Here is a 20,883-nt window from a genome sequence, read left to right as displayed (position 1 = left end):
GCCAACCGAACAGTACCGAAAGTCTAAATAAGAAATTAGAACATTTTAAACATAATAGAGTAACTTTAAACAGAAATTAGAACGTTTTTTAAACACCACTGAGGTTTTTTGGCATGAAGGGAGCGAAAACATTTTCCAGATTTTTGTATAACTGATGTACTCACTCGTGTACAAAATGTCAGATCATTCGCTCACTTCGCTTCCAATAGGATGAACAATTTTAAAGCGCATATTGACCTGAATTGAAAAGCATTGCAACACTTTTCACTCAAGTCGATCCAAATATGACATAAAAAATTCGATTATCAATTCAATACAGAATATATTTATATATTATCTATTACGTCGTTTTCCATTTTATGTACACATTTGATTTATGAAATATTTTTTTTAAATATGATTTTAAGCTATTAGACGTCTGTGTTGTTCCTATATACAGAAATAAGCAAATTACAAACAGCTACAGTAATAAGTTAATTTTAAAGATATTACAATTAAAATAGATTTGAGTATAATTGGAACAGAAATAAGAACATTTTATGTAGAAATAAATACATTATAATTAAACAGAAATTAGTACATTTTAAAAAGCAATGAGTAATTGTAACCATTAAACTTTATTTTTCAACAACATATAAAAAAAACCTAGCTACATGTAGCAAAACTAAATTCCTGCTCGTTAATTAAAAGGATATTTTTTTCATTTATCTTCTCGTAGCATTTATATACATTAAACAAATGACTTTACTCAAATCTATTTTATCGAGTACTATGTATGATGCATGTACAATAAACTTTTTCCCCCAATTATGATAAAATATACACCCGGTATTACAAGACAATATGAAAAGTTAACCTATGCCCTATACGGAAAGCAAGTGTACACGACTTTATCATTTCATTGTTTATTGTCAATTTGATATTATTTTACAAACTTTAAAGTATCAAATAACAAAGACTTGTGGTTTAATCAATGGTTAATGAATTGAAATTCAGACGGTTGGTTTCTTTCCATTGTAAGGACATTTAAAAACGTTCTTTTTAAATGGTTCCTTATTTTTCAGTGTAATAAGTCGTGATAACATGGGTTTTAAATTAAGAACAATATGACTTAACAGTTTTAGATAATTAAAATAACTGAAAAAGAACTGGAGGAAAAATTACCTACGCATCAACTTAGTTGAATAGTGACTTAGTGACTAAATATCATTTTTAACACGTTCAAAATGTTTAAAAAAATATTTTGTACTGAATAAACGACCGAATCAGCAGAAATAGTGCCAATTTTTGGATTTAAAAATCGAATTTATTATAAGTTATGACAATTTATAAAAAAGAACTGTGTGACTATTCACATTTTATCTCAAATTTGTCTGGCTACTTATAAAGTTATTTTAGGAATGTAGTTTAGCAATGGATTTCTACTTTTTGCCACTGTTCAATACATTTTCTGGCTAATAAGTTTTGTTTGAGAAACAAAATCATTTAAAAAGAGTTGGCGAGTTGTTTAAGGGACCGACGGCGAAACAAAAGTAAATCAAAATGGCGGAGGCGAGTAACGGATCTCCGGTGGCGGAACAAGAAACTTCTCCGGGAGCGGCAGGCCCACCGTCGTCGTCGTTAAGCATTGCACTAACGGAAGACATGAGCATACACTTGTCACCAAGAGATTCGCCCAAAGGCGGTGGGTTATCACCAAAGGCAACCAAGCCAGTGAGCAAGACAACAGCTGGTACACGAGGAGGAAAGGCACAATCTTCAAAAACGGTTAAGCTGACTAGTGGTTCGAAGAAATCATTTCGTAAAGAAAAAGAGCAGTCAAAACTAAGTCCATCCTCTGATGAACCTAAAGAAAAATGCGATATGTGCGACGAATATAAGGTCATGCAGACCCGTTGTTTAAATTGCCACGCAAGTATGTGTGGGTCTTGCACTGAGCATCACAAAAAGATGAAAATATCATGTGACCATGAAACACAGAGCTGGGATAAGTTTGTCCCTTCTGCGGGACAAATGATAAAATATCAAATACATTCGAATAAACCAAACTGTAAGACCCACAGAGACGAGAAGCTTCAATTATACTGCAGGCAATGCCTTATACCTCTGTGCATTGCATGCAAGCTTACTAAACACGAAGGCCATAAAACGCGCGATTTGAACGAAGAAATATCCGAACAAAGGGACAATTTGCCGTTTAAACTCAGCCAAATACGAGCCAGCTTTCTACCACTCCTCAAACAGCAAATAAAGGAACTAGAAGAACAGAATAAACAGGTCGCTATAAATGTCAAAGGAACGGTTGAAAGCGTCGAGAAAAGGTCCCGAATTATGAAAGAAGAAATCGATAAGACTAGTAACAGATTGCTAGAAAGTCTGAAACAAAAAGAGAAGACCGAGACCACCAAATTGGAACAAAGAAAACAAACACTTGCCGGATATGTGCGAAATGCCACAACTGCATTGACGTCTGGTGAAAGAATTGCTCAGCACGGTAATGATTTTGAGGTGATGGAATTATATCAGAATATTATCCGTTTATCGAAGCAAATACAGGAGTTGACAAAGAAGAGGGCACCTAGGACGCGATTAACTTTTTCTGATGGCTCAATGACGTCAGCACAGCTACAGAGCATGTTTGGGATATACATGGAAAATGGACCAAAGCTGGAAACACTGGCTTCTCCCAGAGCCAAACAAAGTAAACAAAAAGTGATCAGGGGGATTCCAACGTTACAGGTTGTTCCAGAAGTACACGCAAGACTACTAAAGACGTTTATATGTAAGATGGTAGCCGGTAATAAAGTGAGCGCTATTGCACCTATCAATGATTCGGAGGCTTGGATATGCTTCGGATGGACAACAACTGAAATATATCTCTACAATAAAGATGGCTATCGGCGGAACCGGATTGTCTTCAAACAGCCTGTAGATGATATTGCGATTGATGGCGATGGCAACTTACTTGTATCGACATTTACCGGAAGCGTCGTACGTATAGTAGATAAGAAACTTCAAGTTCGGGACTTCTTTCAATGTCCTTTACGTTGTCGCGGTCTCGATGTGTCAGCTGCTGGGGAAATTATCGTCTGCGGAGTGGACATGTGCACTGCAATACCATCTCCAAATAAATGTACAATTTTCAAATTTACTGCGCGCGGGAACAAGACCGGCCATCTTGACGGGGATAGGACTAAACGCATACCCATTCATCCATATCGCGTTGCGGAAAATATCGATGGTTCCATTGCTGTTTCTGATTGGATAAGCGACAAAGAAGGGCGTGTCGTAGTTTTCTCACATGACGGCAAAGTACGCATGGTCTATTACGGACTGAACGATGTGAAAGGAAATTTCCTTCCGTACGGGATATGTACAGATAAGTTTGGTCACATCATTGTTGGTGATATTGCCAACCAAGAAGTGCATCTACTCGACATAAAAGGTCACTTTCTGAAAGTCCTGATAACCAAGGAAGAGCTGGACAATGAGAGGCCGTATTCTGTGGCTGTGGACCATATGGGGACATTGTGGATTGGCAACGAGAGGGCGCAGATTAAGATCTTTCGTTACTTGCTTCATCAATCTCATATAGTGTAAGCAGTAAGTTTATTATCTAAAATCCTTCCGCGATATAATTCTGCTGAAAATCAAGCATGCTGAATAATTTGTTTAACATACCATTTGTGTTTAAAAGCAAAATGGTTACTGTTTTACTGCTTTTAGTTTTGATATCGTGCTCCCCCGCCAAAAACACCCTTTTCTACCTTAACATTCTTAAAATGTATAATAAAAATATATACTTCCTTTTTTCTTCGGGTTACAAAAAGTTCATTCGTATATATGCATATCCATTGACAAAAATATCTCCGCATTGAAATTGAAGCCCTTCATATTTTCAGAGGACCATATATCGCTAATGCAGATGCCCGTTGGGATATGGATCCGCATAGATCACCAAGGGACCACGGCACACCAAGAGAACACGGTCATATGAGGTATCAGGAATATCCGGCGCGAACCGTGAATCATTGGAAAAGAGATGAGCCAAGAAGGCCAAATGTTCGAACTTACAAAGACGTTCCAGACTACTGGAAGTGGAAACATGAGCGATACTAAAAGATAATTTTGCGAAAACAATATTAGAAGAGACCATCCTTTTAATACTATAATTTTGTAGCTATACGAGTAAATAGCTCTATCTAACAATTTAAACGAAAAACTGACTTTTAAAGACAAACAGCATAGCTGTAAAATCAATTGGGTGTAAATATGAAAAACTGTTACAGAAATGTTTCCCTTTTCAATAAATCTGTTATTAATTGATATCGATAGCAAATCATCTGCCTACAAAATGCCGCCAAATACCAATTAAACAAACCTTGTTTTCTTTAATTCTAATACCCATGCGCCTATTGTACATATACAGTATTTATTTTTGAATTTTTCGCTAAAAATGATGAATGACATTGTCTCCAGATTGAATATGGACAAGTCAATTGAAGATACTTAACGTGGTAACTGTTGATGAAAATCATTTATATAAATTGGAAACAAATATTAAGTGATTAAGTCTCTCTTTCCTAATGGTATTCAATTATTCAGCCTTATTTCCATTCGGAAAATGAGTTTCTTAAAGCCTTTCCAGTAATTACAACGACGTCGTGTATTAAACCCCCCCCCCCCAAAAAAAAAAACCCAATGACCGAGGGCATGGTTCGCATATGTTGTTTTTTGTTGATCAATGCCATATTGTGCTTTTGCAGCTTTACTAGACTAGTGGCAAAAGAGCTAAAGTGCCCTACATCATTTCAGACCAAGATCATTTCCAAGATCAAATAAAGTCAGTAATCTTGTAATAATGCCAACTACATGCAGATGCAGTGACCACCCTGAGTGGCGGTATGGCCGAGTGGTTAACACGTTGCGATTGCTGACCCCGTGGGTTCAAACGCTGTCATGGGCAAGTCATTGTTTCCAGGACCGGATTCGAGAATGAGCTTATGGCTTCCAACACAATCAAACTAAACTATTTTTATAAACTAGTGACCACTCTATCAGAATTCAAAACTTCGTTGCTATTTACAACTTAGACATTGTCTGGTGAAATATATTCTTATATTTCAAGGTCCCTTTATCCAAGGTCAAAGTTCATGTACATGTATAAACTCATCACGATTGAAATCTACTATTTTATGACTGCAAATGAAATTTACCAGAGACACTTTTGTATCACTACTTTATTATATCATAAATCTGTTATATAAAATATTACACTTTATAGCTATATTGCACAATTAACTGCTAAATATAATACAAATAAATACTTTTACAACCTTATGTGTAATCTATATATACTAATTGGAATGTAATAAAAGTGGATATTGCACTTATAAATGACGACTAGTTTCTTCAACAATTTTGTACACATCTATAAACTATAAGCTATTAAAAGGAGAGTAATGGTCATGAAAAATTATAAATATTCACCAAGGTACGTTATCAAAGGGAGAGAACTGTTGATATAAGAAATCATTATGGTGACTGAGTTACTTCCATTGATTTTGCTCGACAATCAAAATCCTTCAAAACATTCAACGATTAATTGCACTTCTAACCTTTACTTATATACAAAAACATAAATATGTATTCAAATGTTTCCATACCATAAACAAGAGCTGTCGGTAGGACAGCAACGCTCGACTATTCTTAGTGCTTGATAGTAAAAAAAATGCTTGATACAGTTACCTCCTCCTATTTACAGGTTGGGGTAATGATGGTGAACAAGTGTGCAAAGTTTCAAAGCCATATGTCAATGGACTTTGAAAATATTTGAACTATTACAAAAACTTTAACGTAAATTCTAAGTCGAAAAAGGGGCATAATTCTGTCAAAATGCTTGATAGAGTTACCTCCTCCTGTTTACAGGTTGGGGTCAAGATGTTGAACAAGTGTGCAAAGTTTCAAAGCCATATGTCAATGGACTTTGAAAATATTTGAACTATTACAAAAACTTTAACGTAAATTCTAAGTCGAAAAAGGGGCATAATTCTGTCAAAATACTTGATAGAGTTACCTCCTCTTGTCTACAGGTTGGGGTCATGATGGTGAACAAGTGTGCAAAGTTTCAAAGCCATATGTCAATGGACTTTGAAAATATTTGAACTATTACAAAATCTTTAACGTAAATTCTAAGTCGAAAAAGGGGCATAATTCTGTCAAAATGCTTGATAGAGTTACCTCCTCCTGTCTACAGGTTGGGGTCATGATGGTGAACAAGTGTGCAAAGTTTCAAAGCCATATGTCAATGGACTTTGAAAATATTTGAACTATTACAAAAACTTTAACATAAATTCTAAGTAGAAAAAGGGGCATAATTCTGTCAAAATGCTTGATAGAGTTACCTCCTCCTGTTTACAGGTTGGGGTCATGATGTTGAACAAGTGTGCAAAGTTTCAAAGCCATATGTCAATGGACTTTGAAAATATTTGAACTATTACAAAAACTTTAACGTAAATTCTAAGTTGAAAAAGGGGCATAATTCTGTCAAAATGCTTGATAGAGTTACCTCCTCCTGTCTACAGGTTGAGATCATGATGGTAAACAAGTGTGCAAAGTTTCAAAGCCATATGTCTATGGACTTTGAAAATATTTGAACTATTACAAAAACTTTAACATAAGTGGTTACGCCGACGCCGACGCTCGGGTGACTGCAATAGCTCTACTTATTCTTATCGAATAGTCGAGCTAAAAATGATTTATTCACTGCATTATCAAGTGTTAAAACAATTCATAATGGAATAAAATTATAAACTGATAATATAGTTTGCTTAAGAAGTTTATACATATCACATTCCTCCTATTGCACATGAATAAGATTATAAAAATAGTTATTCAAAACTGGAAAAAAATATCAATTCAATGAAAAAAGATATCACATTTATCTTTATTATATGATCTAAATATAGCTGCAATCTCATTGGTCCAAACAGTAGTCAACAGAACTTTTTACAAAATCATATTTACTGGGTGTAGTATCATATTCACTGGCTGAATTGGATTTTCCCAGTCTAAAAAAAGATTGAGACTCATATGCAATGATCATACACCCACCGTAGACTGTTAATTACACATGTTAATTAAAAAATAATTGTTGCTTTTTGTTCTTTATGGCATATTTCTCGATTAAAATATCAATACTTTACTGTTATACTTAAAGGTTACACCGTTACACTGCAATGATGAGTATAAACTTGAATTATTTTTGTATGCGCAGCGTTTGCATAGTCGTTGCACGCCTAACACGTGCGTCTTTTTTCCCGCGCTTCAACGAGGCAAAATTTGTACATGTATAATTATAAGGTTGTACCTTTGTGATTTTTTTTTAATTTCTTAGCCTATTCATGTAATAAAAATCTGTGATATAATAAAACAATTATTGACTAGTGAACCATTGAATATGATGCGATATTCACCGGCAGAAAGTCATATTGACCTCGGCTATCGCCTCGGGCAATATGTCATCTGCCGGTGAATATCACATCATATTCAATGGCTCACTAGTCAATAATTGTATAATATTGACTGTTGATGAGTTTAGTGAGTATTAAGAACTAATTACTATCACAGTTTTATCAATATTCATTCAACTTTTCCGACAAATTCAATAAAAATTCAAAATAAAAAATGATAACATAACCTCATCCAACTTGTTAAAAAATATTTTTATCTGCATTCAACTTAAATATTAAGTAACGTGAAGAAGATATATTTATCATTAAGCAACTTCAATATGGCTAAAATTCAAAAACAGGTCTATTTAATATCTATAATTCCATGTATTTTTTATCATGGAAAAATCACAATTACACAAAAATAATCTAAATTGAAAATCAGCAAAATTTTCAAAAATATTGCAGAAGCATATCAAAAGATATATTTTAAAGGATATATCACACTATTATATCAACCTATTTTGTATATTAAGACATATTGCACTATTAAATCAAAGAATGTATTGCACTAATATATCAACCTATATCAAGAAATATTGCACTATCATATCAAAGGTTGTAGTGGACTTATATATCAACCTATATCAAGATATATTGCACTTTATATCAAAGAATGTATTGCACTAATATATAAACCTATATCAAGACATATTGCACTATTATACCAAAGGATACATTGAATTAATATATCAACCTATATCAAAACATATTGTACTATTAAATCAAAATGTATTGCACTAATATATCAACCTATATCAAGACATATTGCACTATCATATTAAAGGGACTCCACTGAGGTATTTTGACATAATAGCACTGGAAATAATTTTCCAAGATTTGTGTTCCATCAAAAAAAATGAATATTCAATTTAATTCTTTATTTCTTTCTTCGTTATCCTTTGCATATTTTTCCATTTTAAGCGCTCCACTTGATCTATGTAAGATTTTAATACTTTTAGACCTCAGTGGAGCACCTTTAAAAGACAAATTCGAACAAAAGTTATTAGCCTTTGCCACAAGTATAGAGTCAGGCCAGTCTGCAAATTCGTAGTCTGACAATCCTCGATACTGTTGGCTGACAAACTTTAATTCTTATCTTGATATCCATAGACTGATAATGGACAATTCCAAAAATAGAAGCTGGACAAGTCCATTTTAGAAATTAAGCTGGTTAAGGCTTAAAAAAAACATATACATAGCATGACTTTATTCTTAATATTAATACAGTTTGTCGTATATACATGATATACTCCTATGTTTCCATTAGCAAAAAGACAACAGACAGTACAATAAAACACACAGTGCAATTTTACAATAGTTCATTTCTTGGTTTTAGAATATGATTTTTTCATATCAGGCGTAGGAATCTGCTGATTCAAAGTTCACTTCTATAGCAAATGTCTCCCTGAACACTTTATGTCCTGCTACCTTGTGGGGATTGTCAATTTCTTCTCTTGGTAACCTCAATCTATAAAAACAAGTTCTAGCATGTTAAATAATTTGCAACATTACTAAAAAATCCATGTTTTCTTTGTCTAATAATCCAAAGTAAAGCTGCAAGATGCATTACCTTGTGACCCTTTCATATGCATAGTATTTGTCCTTTTCTTTATTTTGTTTATTTATGTAGATAATGGATACTAGACATAGTAGCCTGATTTCAGTCTTAAAATGTTAGTTACAAAGTTGAAAGCCGAACCTTTGGCTACACATCCAGAAAATGCCAACAAGTGCAATAACTATTAGTATTTTTGGATGAGACATAAAATAGAGGCCCTGAGTGATGATACTTTATGTATATGCCAAGAAATACAAAAGATTGTTAATTAGAACACTAGAAATTTTGAATGTGAACATCTAAATGCACATAACCTGTCTGAAAACAAACTGTGAGAAATATATATTAGAGAATAGCCAAACATGTTTTGAGATTTTTCACAATGGCAGTACGTCTTTGTACTCTTGACACTACCTTTAAAATATAATATTTTATTTTATGCTTTTGAGAGGAATACTGACTTTTCCGTGAACATTATATTTGATAATTTCACAGTGAAAATTATCAAAATATAATTTCACACTCTTTAATGACCACTTCTGACTTGTGAGATTACTGTTTTTAAAGCTCACTCATTGAAATGAAATCTCATCTTACACATAAACAAACAAATTTCTTTTATGTACTATTGTTTGAAGAAAAATCGCTTGTATGGGGTCTATTTGCAACTTAAGATAAAGGTATATCATACAAGCCCAAAATTAACTATAGACTGCAAAGAAAGGCAACGGACAGTGTTATATATTAAGACTGGTATCGTTTCTCTGTTTAGTTATACAACTTATACAAATGGACTGCAATAAAAGCAGCATGCCTCCAGATTCAGGCTAAATTTCATAAGAATTTTGAAAATGTAAAAAAAAAAAATTTAAAGTAAAATATTGTAAAGTGAACAGACAGCAATTTACATATTGCAAACAGCACTTACAAGCAATGAAAAATACCATAAAGAGGTCAAAATATACAAAACTAGCTCTGCATCAGTCGCGCAGTAGAAATAAGGTAATAAATGCTGCAAAATCAGTCATTTATTGCACATAGCATGTAAATTATTACTTGAAATTTCAATCTTTTTAATTTTCTTTAAACCTTTGTACATTTTTCTTTAGTGTCATTTTTAAGAAATGAGCCGTGTCGTGACACGGCTCAAATATTTTGCCTCATCTGGCGGCATGCAGCATTAACATAACTGTACAAAGATACACTTACTTGTAATCCTCTATAAATGATGTATGGAACCAGAAATAGAATGCACAGTGATCATATATCTTTGGAAACTTATTCTAAAAATAGAAACATAAAAATAGATGTTAAAATACCAGTATATAGATCTACTCTTAAACTAAACTAGAGTGTTTCACATAAATAATCCAGAAAATCCTTTAAATCTTCCCAAGCAATAAATGTTCTTCAATAACATCAACTTGATCTTTTTAATTTTTTTACCCATGCTAGAAAATGTCAACTTACACTATGCCCTAGCCATAAAATGAGTCATGCTTTGATGCTTTTAATTCAGCTTCTGTTATGAATTAAGCTTAGAAATATTTTTTTTTTCAAACTAAAGTAAATATGTACACAATAGTGGTAGCACAGCATGCTTGACCATTCTCAGTGCTTAATAGTACTAAACAAGGGCCTCAAGTAAGTGTGTGAAGATCAACCAATTCCGTGGATTGTTTCTGAGATACCAACTTGCATGCAAAACTTAATCTAAGTGTTGATGCCTGGGTGAGTACAAAAGCCCTCCCTCTTCTTCCAATAGTCAAGATGAGATGAAAACGAAGAAAAGGAATCGAATTCTAACTTTCAGGAATATCTCGCTCTAAGAGAACTGTACAGCTATAACTAGACAGCCATGTTAATGCCTTAAACAATTGCTCTAAACCCAATTCTTGTGTCAGTAACAATGTCCAGTGTCCTGGCCTCAAAGTTATAAAACTTCTGTCTGAGTTCTGTCTCAAATCTCAGGATTTTTATTGGTCAGTGTACATTCTGTGACAGTTTCTGACCAATCAAATACCCGAAATATGAGTCTGACCTTGGAGAATTTCTTTATAATTACGGGGTCTGAACTGAAAATATTATCCATATAAATTCATAACATTACAACATTTCATCTAAAGTATAAACCTCCAAGTTAAACATACAACAGGAACTATTAAGACTGCCTAGTTAAACATACAATGTACTTACACTAGAAGAGATGAATCTCACTTTAACATCATCAGCTAATGTAACAGAGTTCTTCAAGGTAATTGTTAAACTATCTTTCTCCCTGTCATGTTGCAACTGAAACAGTCATTTATATCATTTGTTATAAAGATTTTTTATTATATTGCCCTTTTTTATACTGCATATTTGTAACGTTCCTTTTCATTTGATAATCATGACGTTTATATAGTTTTTTATACATGGCTACTGTCAATTTATCAATAAATATTACTTTTATCTCTAAAAGATGATGTTTTCTGTATTACAAATTTATTTATTTCCAAACAACCATTTATATAGGGCCATATAAACCTGTCAAAAATCTTTCTAACTCATAATATAAATGGTAGTTTGCATATATAACCCAAGCAGTTAGTGAACACCTTTGTATGAGAAAAAAATTGTAATTACTTCATAAATTGACAGCAGATGTTTATATAGGTTATATAAACATCACAATTATCCAATGAAAAACAATGTTACAGACATGCAGTATTATAATTTTAATTATACAGTTTAATGAGAAGTTATATGACCCTGTATAATTAGTTGTAAGCTTATATGATAAATTCTTTAAATTTGAGAGTGGCTCAAATACACAACAAATTTTTAAACAATCAAGCTCAAATAAATTATGTTTAAATGAAATATTGTCACACGAGGCTCTATAAAAGTCTGAGGACATTTACCTCATATCACTAAATCATGTAATTAAGCATGTACTCTCATAGCCTCTTAGATTTTCTCTATTTCAGACAAAGCACTAGCTTTATATAGCCATGCACTGTCATTAAGAAAATCAATATTCAGGTACTTTTGTAAAACCATTGACTTTCATACTTGTTCAATGATTTTTGCATGAGTTTGATAATACATAATCATCAAAACAAGTTGAATTCAACACCACATTTGTCCCCAGGTCTCATGTACATGAATGAGTATTCTCTCCTATTTTTAATTAGGAAAATAGCAAAAAGATTCAACATTTTCAATATTCTTACCTCACAATTTATACCTCGGGCAGCATTAGCTTCAAATATCGGAAGACCATTAACTCTAAGCTCTATACTTAGATCAGTACCATCACCATTTCCTACACCTAGAGAGATAATACAGATAATTAATCAAGTACGCAGGTTTGGATATATTCACCTTAAATGAAGATCAGTGTTTTACTCAGGTGCCTTCTCGCATGGAGGCATTTTCCAGCATAACTGCTTAACATGTAAAGAGAGCCCTTACATTAACCCTTCATTTAAAGATATTAAAAAATAAAACAGAACAGACTATTCATTTCCTTTTGTTTTTCAAGTCCATAGCTTTTATAGTTTAGGGTAAATGATCCGGACAAAAATAAAGTTTGAAAATTAACAAAGGACAATAACTAAAAAATCATGGAGTACAGAGTACCGGGTTTTTGAACACTGCACTTTATCTCAATGAGATCTATCATGTCATGAAGTTTCAAGTCCATAGCTTTTATAGTTTATGAGAAATGGCCCAGACAAAAATAAAGTATAAAAATTAACAAAGGGCAATAACTCAAAAATTAAGGAGTGCAGAGTAACGATTCTTGTACACTGCACTTCGGTTCATTGAAAGAAGCAAGCATATGAAGTTTGGACTCAATCTGACTTTAAGTGACTAAAGTTGCTCCAGACAAGCCTAAGGGGACATCGACACAGCCGACAAAAGTAACCCCTTTGTGTTGCTTTTTTTAAGGCGACACAGTATTTCATACAATAAGATATAATCTTAATGATAAAATAGACCATAATCAAGAAAGGCATTAATGCAAACACACATCTACTGAAATGGTAAAATTAGGAGCCAAAGTTGAATACATACCTGCAATACTCTCTATCTTGAAAGAAGTAATTTTCAACTCTGTTCTTGGCGGAAGTTCTCCTTTATAAACCTTCTTTACTTTCTCAAAGTAGCCAACAAAGCGACTCTTTAATGAAAACATTAAAAAAAAAAGAATTATTAGATCTACACTAAATTACACTTATTAATTCTGGTAAATCTTAAGTTAAAGAATTGTCATAGCAGTGCAAGAAAACAAATTATTCTTAGGGCGACTACACTTTTTTAATTTCATTCAAATTTTGAAGTGAATTTCAAATTTACAGGTTTTTTTTTACAGGTTTCTAGCTCAACAGTGGTAATTACATGGGGGAAATGATAAAAATTAAGCTTTATCACTTAGTAACCTTCAAAAAGATGAACTTATGATAGTTCATGCCATAGCACTTGAAACACCTTTGCTTATAGGTCAGTACACTATCTAAAGTGATATATGATTAACATAATGATAACAAACATACCTGACTTGGTGTCTCTACACCCTGGAACTTATTTCCCACACTAAGGTCAGTCCTTCTGTCTCCAAAATAATCAAGTGACTCCTGAAATGTTAAATAATATTTAAAAACTAGAACTGTGTCCAAAGGACACGGATGCCCCAACTGACAACATATATATGGTATATAGTGAAAAAATCAACAAAAGGCCATAATTCTGTTAAATTTGGTCACAGCAAAAAATTCCTTCCTTTACTACCATCTATACGTTAAGGTTGTTCATCCATGGAAGTTTGAGCAAAATCTGCCATCCGGTTTAAGAGGAGTTGCGTTCACAAGATTTCATAAACTACACCTGGGCCAAAGTCCATAAGCAAAATTAGCTCATAAAAACAAAAAAATAGCTCTTAATTTGAATTTTATGAGCTTTTGTTCTTTATTTAACTCATAAATATCAAATGTTTGCTCGGACAGACGGACAGACAGACAGACGGACAAGCGCAATGCTATATGCTCCCACAAAAAAACCCTTAAAAACAAAATAACTGTTTTTAACCTTTTTCAACAACTTAATACTGGCATCATTCAAAATTTCTTTTACGAAAAAGTTAAAAATGAAGCACATTTGGAACAATTATATGTACATCTAGTTTTACTTTCAGTGACGTTCTCAGTAATATCTTGCCATAGACCTGTGCAGATACATAAACATTTTACTCACCAACATTTAACAATTATTTGCAATACAAGTGTTTTTGCCACCATGAAATCATTATGTAAATTTAACATATAATTTAGAAGCAAAACTTACACTCTTTGTCTCCAGTATCTGAAAGACTTATTTTAAGCACAATTTTAAGAATAACTTAATTTGTAAATTCATTCAATTTTAGTACATAATTTAACTTGAAAACTGTCAAAGGAAACAAATACAATTTTTAGACAGTGTCCAAAAAAAATCAAACAAACAACAAAAAAACAAAAACAACCCACCTTGGATTGTGACATATTTAAAGTTTAAAAAAAAATCAGACAATGCCCAAATTAATTTTTTAAAAACAATCTTGGATTGTAACATATTCAAAGTTTACCTTAGCATCTTCAAAGATTCCACATTCAATGAGCCATACACAAATCATTGTACCAGTACGTCCCTTCCCACCCTTACAATGTATAGCTATCACATTACGTTTATCTGCTTCCATAAATTCTCTTGCATTTTTACAAAACCATATCATATCTCTGAAATAGAAGTGAACCATTTCTAAAATGGAACTATCTTACTTCTTAAATGAAAGTAAAGATGTTTGAAATGGAGTTACACTATACCTTACTTCCAAAATTGAAGTATGAATGATTAAATGTATATTTTTCTGAAATGAACAGTTTAATTTACAAAATGGAGATAAATTATTCAGTTAAAAATAACAATTTTCCTACATGTGTGATGTGTTGGTGTTCAAGTTGAATGTATGATCTTAAATAAATACACTCTAGTTGTGTTGTAACAGCAATATGCATTTATTCTAAACATAGCATATGTTTGAAATCTTTGGGACTTAAAAGTAAAAAATTCCCCATTCAAACGATCACCATGCCCATGTGGGACTTTATCCCATGGGACCTTGACCCTGTGACCTGTAAGTCATATCATCTATATGCTCCTCAAACCTTTGAAGATAGACAGTTGTAGATAGAAAAGCTTCTGTGCTATGTATAAGGTTAAAGTTTTGTGACAAAAAGTCGGACAGACAGATCAACAGCAATGCTCCTTTCCAATCTAACAACCTGGAGGTATAAAAATAAAAGACAAAGCTTTAGGGAGGATATAGTTAGTTACATGTATAAGAAATCTTAAACAATAGTTACCTGACATAAGGTACATTGTGGTCATCAATAAATATTCTCTCTACTTGATTATTGAACAAAGTTTCATCATAATCTCTCTCACCTGAAACATACATGTACTTGTAGGTGACCATAAATCTCAAATATATTTATACCATAGAAAGAATATAAACAAGATTGCTATGATGTTGGTTTAAACATATTTTATTTAGTATATTTGTACATGTGTAAATAACAACAAAACAATAATTATAGGTTTTGGCCGAAAGCAGAAGCTTATAGAAGCCATTATCTAAATGCTATGATGTTCATTGCATCACAAACTTCAGCAAATAACAGAGATTGTGCTCAAATGGTCCCTAATGGAGCCAAAAACTAATTTATAATTCAGTCTTAATGATGCAAGGTTCTTCCAAAGTAGCTCAAATATCAAGTCTGGGTATGATATATTAATCTATTAAAGGGACTCCACTGAGTTCTGTTGTTTTTTTATAGAACAGGACTGGAAATGATTTTTCGAGATAAATGTTCCACAGAAAATATAGACTTTGCTAGATACAGTTGGTGAAGTATCTGCTCCTTTTGTAGAAACAGCTCATCATGAACTGTTGATTCTGGTGAGTTAGAAACAGACTGTACCAAAACATTTCATACATCAAATATGAACAAAATGAAGGCAGTTTTAAAGAAAAACATGATTATACTAGTACGTGCCTTCTTTACTAAGTCAACATCTTTAATAGAATAAAAAAGGACTGCACTTACTACATAGGTTGTAAATTCTATAATGATCAGGGTGCTTAGTGTTGAAAAACCTTGCCACTTCCTAGAACAAGAGAAAAAAAATGTCATTGTCACTGCTTTTTAAATTTGTCTTTTTGACAGATGTCAGTGCTATGCAGTCTTCGTAACCTTTGATACCCTCTTGAAATTCTATTTCATACACTGTATACACACAATTCTTATTTATGATCCTCTATTCCAGATGAATGTAGAATTATCTGCCAAATATCATCGAACCCTGACCAAATTCAAACTTGACCAGTGCATTCCTTTCACATATCCATATGTCAAATTTCAGTAATACCGTTTGGGAGATAATGATCGGAAACTGAAAATTTCATATTATTTTCAAAGTGAAAGGGGCATAACTCTGCCAAAAACCATCGGAAATCATTCCAAATCTTTCAAATCAATCAGGAAAAATCATTAGCTTCTGTTATGTATTACTATAGGCTTAAATTTGTATCTAGTAAATTCTTTGTGTCAAGTGTATAAATTTAATACGTACATGTACAGGATTTCTATACACTGCCATAAGTCCTTTTGATGGGAATGACATAGCTATAACCCTCTCTGAAATACAATAATGTAAAAAAATTCACAAAACAAGATAACTAAATAACTATATAATAAGAATTTCTAACTTTATCAAGGCAGTAATTTTTATTTTCAATTTTCAAAACAACCAGTGGTTTTCTGTAGAGGAAAATATAGCATGATAAATCAGAAATGGGGGAAAACTGGAAATCAAATTAAAACAAATGAAAATGGAATTTACCCACACTTTTATAAAATTTTCAATTTCAGAAACTATCTTTAAGGTCAGCTTTCTGTCTTTCAGTAAAGTGATCAATTAGCAGATATAAGTCAGTTGTTGCTAATTCATTGTTCTGGTGAAGAATGTGCATAGGGCATTTCAGGGGAAATTCATCTTTTTTGTTGGGAAATACATCTATTTTTTTGGCCTAGGGTAAACAGCTATTTATTCATCTGTAAAATATATGGATTTCTTGATTCATCAAGGATACAATTTATGCAAATACTTTTTACAAATGCTATGGTCATGTAGAACCATTCCAATTTATCTAATTGGGGAAGACTCCTTTAATATAATGGCCCTTCATACATTTGTTTAGTGACATAACTATAAGCATATCTGCCTTTCTGATAAAGGAAGATCCCAAGATGCCCCATCATGTATAACTTCAGGTATTAATTACCACCTGAGCAATTCATCAATAAATTTACCTGTGATGTAACAAAGGTCAAGGTCAAACCCATCCCTCTGATAACGTCTCTTGTTCTGAGAGACAACTCTCCTGGTTGCCGTGGATACATGGCGCCTCTCTTTAAACATGAAGTAAACGATCCTGATAATTCTGATGATCCTAAACACACGACCTATCACCATCAACCTAGAAAACAATATTGTTCTCTAAAAATATGGTCAATATAATACATCTAAATGTTACTATGCAAAAAAGATGTTATTTCTTACAAAGAGCTGAACATAGTAAGTTAAACGTTTGAGTAATTATATTAATGGGAAATGTAGTTATCAAGAAGTCTATATCTTATATTCATTAAAAACATTCAAGTGGATTTTCAAATAAATGGTTATTTGCTAATGTTATTACAATATTATTTTTATTTTCAACCATTGTACATGTACTTCTTGTTTAACATTTGGAGCTAGCTGAAAGAACAACAAGACAAAAAGACCATGTGAAAGGTCTTGGTGTCAGAATGCCGGTTTAAGGACTGATGTAATTTCAGTCTGTCAAGCTTACTTAGCATAGTCGGAGCCCTCAGCAGCTGTACATTGACTGCTGTTAGATATGAAGATGAAGACCATGTCCAATACAAATGATGCAAACACAACAATCATATCTACCACGTCTATCCAGTTGTAGAAAAAACGTCGCCTAGAAAGAGAAAAGGATAACAAAAAATGACAGTTTGTAAGCAACCAGATAGCTCAGTGAATAGAGCTAGGGAAAAGTATTCTCCAGATCTCGGGTTCAAGTCCCAAATCAGGCCGCAAACTTAGGGCCTTGATGGTTCACATCTCTGAAGCAATACCTGTTTAAGAAATTTGGAGACTAATTCAAGTCAGGTTGCATATTATTCTTACCCAGTGTGACATTATGACAGATCAGTGTACTTATAAACTTGTATTGTATATTCTTATGCTTTATATGCATAAACATTCAAATTAAAAAAATACTAAGTTAAACTAATGTTAATTTTCCTGATTAAACTCTTTAAAATGGTTTTTCATAGGTGAACAACAGAATAAATTTAAAACAAAGCTCTATATCAGTCAAAGCTAATGCAAAAGAAAATTGTTTTAAAGGGACTCCACTGAGGTTTTTAAACATGACTTGACTGGAAATATTTTTCAAAGATTATTGTTTCAATAGATGAAATTCTAGACAAATAACTTGTATGCAAAATTGCAGATCATTCTCTCACTTTCGCTAATTATTTTAATTGTGAAATATGACCCAAAATGAAAAAAAACCTTGTATAATGGGCTAAGAATAACTCAAAATAAGATTTTCAATATATTTCTAAGTATAGTTCTAAGTTATCTTTTCCATATCTTTCTGTTTCAAGTGTCCCAACTGATCTATTTAGGAAATTCAATTTTTAAATTTTTACGCTTTTGGACCTCCGTGGAGTTCCTTTAAGAATTAATTTACAATTCATACTTACTGCATGTAGAAAATCCGAAGAAATATTTCTAGCACAAAATAAGAAATGATAACATGGGATACGATCTCCAATATACTGTTAGCATCACAGGCTAATTTAGCCAAGTCTATGGTGACCAGTGTAAAGTCCAATAAAATGAGAAGAACTGTAATAATACGGAATATCAAGTGCTCAACCACTATCTGAACCTTTTGCTGAAGGAACCTGAAATTGTATGTACATGTTACTCTTAGAATGCATATCATGAACAAAGTTAAGAGATCAGATTTACTACTAGTGATACAAAAAAAAGTTTAAAACAAATTTTGAGTAAATTAAACATTTACAAACATTTTCATATATGTTTGTTTTTTGTTTAATTTTATAAGCACATTTTCTTGTACTTTGATAATTTTAGGATTTAAAACATAAATGTTTGTAAATTTGATGATGTAATTATTGGTTTTTGAACTTAAGCAAAATCAACAAATAGGCTTTGAAATTCATAATATTATTGTACACATAAATGTAATTTTTAAAAGTCATAATCTTTTGTTCACAGCTATGAATTGTTCCTTTCAAGCCAGCTCAATGTATGATCAATAATGTAAAGCTTAAAAGTAAATAAATAAAATACTTACAGTGGCCTTCAGCTGTTATATAGGTTAAAGATGTTATTTTCTGATAAATCGTTTCATATTATTGTCAAAAAAAAAAAGATTTAAGGTGGAAAATGAAGTTTGCAGACAATATAAGGAACCACCATTTTACATCTAATCTACTGGTCCACACTCTATATTTAAATTAGTACAGCCGCAAAAGTCTAAATCTATGCTTACTGAATTACAGTTGTTGGATTTTCTCGGCTTCCAGGGTCTTCAACATACTGCAAGTCTGAATTTTTTTCGATGTCATATATTGTTAGATTTGAAGCTCCAGGTTTTTCATCTATCTTTAATTGCACATCATCAATACTACCCTTTGCTGATGCTGACACAACCTCAGATGGGGCTATCTCTGCGGAGTTTTGTCTTTTGAAACCATCAACCTCCTCTTCATCCCCACCACCAAACTTCTCATAATTCATTATGAACTCCTAATTCTGCAATAAACATCTTTGCTATTATTAGACATACCAATTTTCTATTTTTCTTGTCTTTTTTTATATGCATAGAATTCTATTTTGACAATAAATTACACGTTTTCTCTAAATATTATGTACATGTATTGAATTATGGGCAATCTCCTGCATTATACCTGTATGTTTCAGGAGTAAAACTTGTATATATAATAAAAAAAAGGAAAACACAAAGTCAAGATTACGATATATATATATGTACTCCAAATATAGACCCCGGAGTCTTTTCCAGGATAATTAGCAGCATTATGGTTGCTGGCAACTTTTCAACAGACTTTCTACTGGGTTAGTGTTAACCTTCTGCAATTTGTGGCTGAGTATACATCTAGTAACTGTTAGGAGTAAGGTTAGGAGTAAGGTTCAACTCTGAGGATTTTTTAAGACTTTAAACGGAGTCTTACAGTATAGTTTTAAAATAGAATCATTGATCGACACTGCTAACTGCTTTAGACGATTGATATATGCTGACTTTAAAAAAAACTTAAAAGAGAACATAAATGTAAAGCAACTGAAATAACAAATTTATTCGGTTCTGGAAAACAAACAGGCCGAATGGGCGTATTACACTTGAGATGGGGGTGTGTCAACAGATTAAATATCAATATCTAAAAAAGAAAAGAATGTTTGATCACAAAGAACTTGTCAAAGTGTCACTTACCTTACTCAATAACTAATTTCAATAATGCATAAGAGTGACATTTACATCAAACTAAGAATTTGAGTCAAATTATGTCCAATGTAACAAAAAAAATAAATAAACTGTCTGCAACTTAACTCGCTACACCGTAAACGAAACGGTGATTCTCATTGGTGAGTTTGCTAAAATGT

General features: G+C 32.5%; 2 protein-coding genes across 3 annotated transcripts; one reads left to right on the top strand and one right to left on the bottom strand.

Annotated features, from left to right (window-relative positions):
- The first annotated feature begins 1,026 nt into the window (after positions 1-1,026).
- LOC132748726 (uncharacterized) lies at positions 1,027-4,480 on the top strand. Of its 2 annotated transcripts, none has more exons than XM_060738344.1 (2): positions 1,027-3,603; positions 3,903-4,043. In XM_060738344.1, exon 1 carries the CDS (start codon positions 1,543-1,545, stop codon positions 3,598-3,600), a length of 2,058 nt encoding a protein of 685 aa, XP_060594327.1. In that variant the 5' UTR covers positions 1,027-1,542; the 3' UTR covers positions 3,601-3,603; positions 3,903-4,043. The 2 variants fall into 2 exon arrangements, with proteins under 2 accessions (XP_060594327.1, XP_060594326.1); XM_060738343.1 differs by having other exon boundaries at positions 1,030-3,596; positions 3,903-4,480.
- Positions 4,481-8,694: 4,214 nt separating this feature from the next.
- LOC132748724 (phosphatidylinositol 3,4,5-trisphosphate 3-phosphatase TPTE2-like) lies at positions 8,695-20,854 on the bottom strand. The gene is made up of 15 exons (XM_060738342.1): positions 20,714-20,854; positions 19,757-20,019; positions 18,939-19,142; positions 18,011-18,145; positions 17,469-17,635; positions 16,729-16,793; positions 16,203-16,263; positions 15,459-15,540; positions 14,681-14,831; positions 13,614-13,694; positions 13,135-13,240; positions 12,288-12,385; positions 11,269-11,364; positions 10,282-10,355; positions 8,695-8,982 (listed from the first exon to the last, which is right to left on the bottom strand). Exons 2-15 carry the CDS (start codon positions 20,002-20,004, stop codon positions 8,868-8,870), a joined length of 1,683 nt encoding a protein of 560 aa, XP_060594325.1. The 5' UTR covers positions 20,005-20,019; positions 20,714-20,854; the 3' UTR covers positions 8,695-8,867.
- Positions 20,855-20,883: the final 29 nt, after the last annotated feature.

The sequence above is a fragment of the Ruditapes philippinarum genome, unplaced genomic scaffold (assembly GCF_026571515.1).
Source record: "Ruditapes philippinarum isolate M1 unplaced genomic scaffold, ASM2657151v2 ctg58_1_1_1_1, whole genome shotgun sequence".
In the NCBI taxonomy this organism is placed as follows: Eukaryota; Metazoa; Mollusca; class Bivalvia; order Venerida; family Veneridae; genus Ruditapes; species Ruditapes philippinarum.
This window is presented reverse-complemented; position numbering and strand designations above follow the sequence as displayed.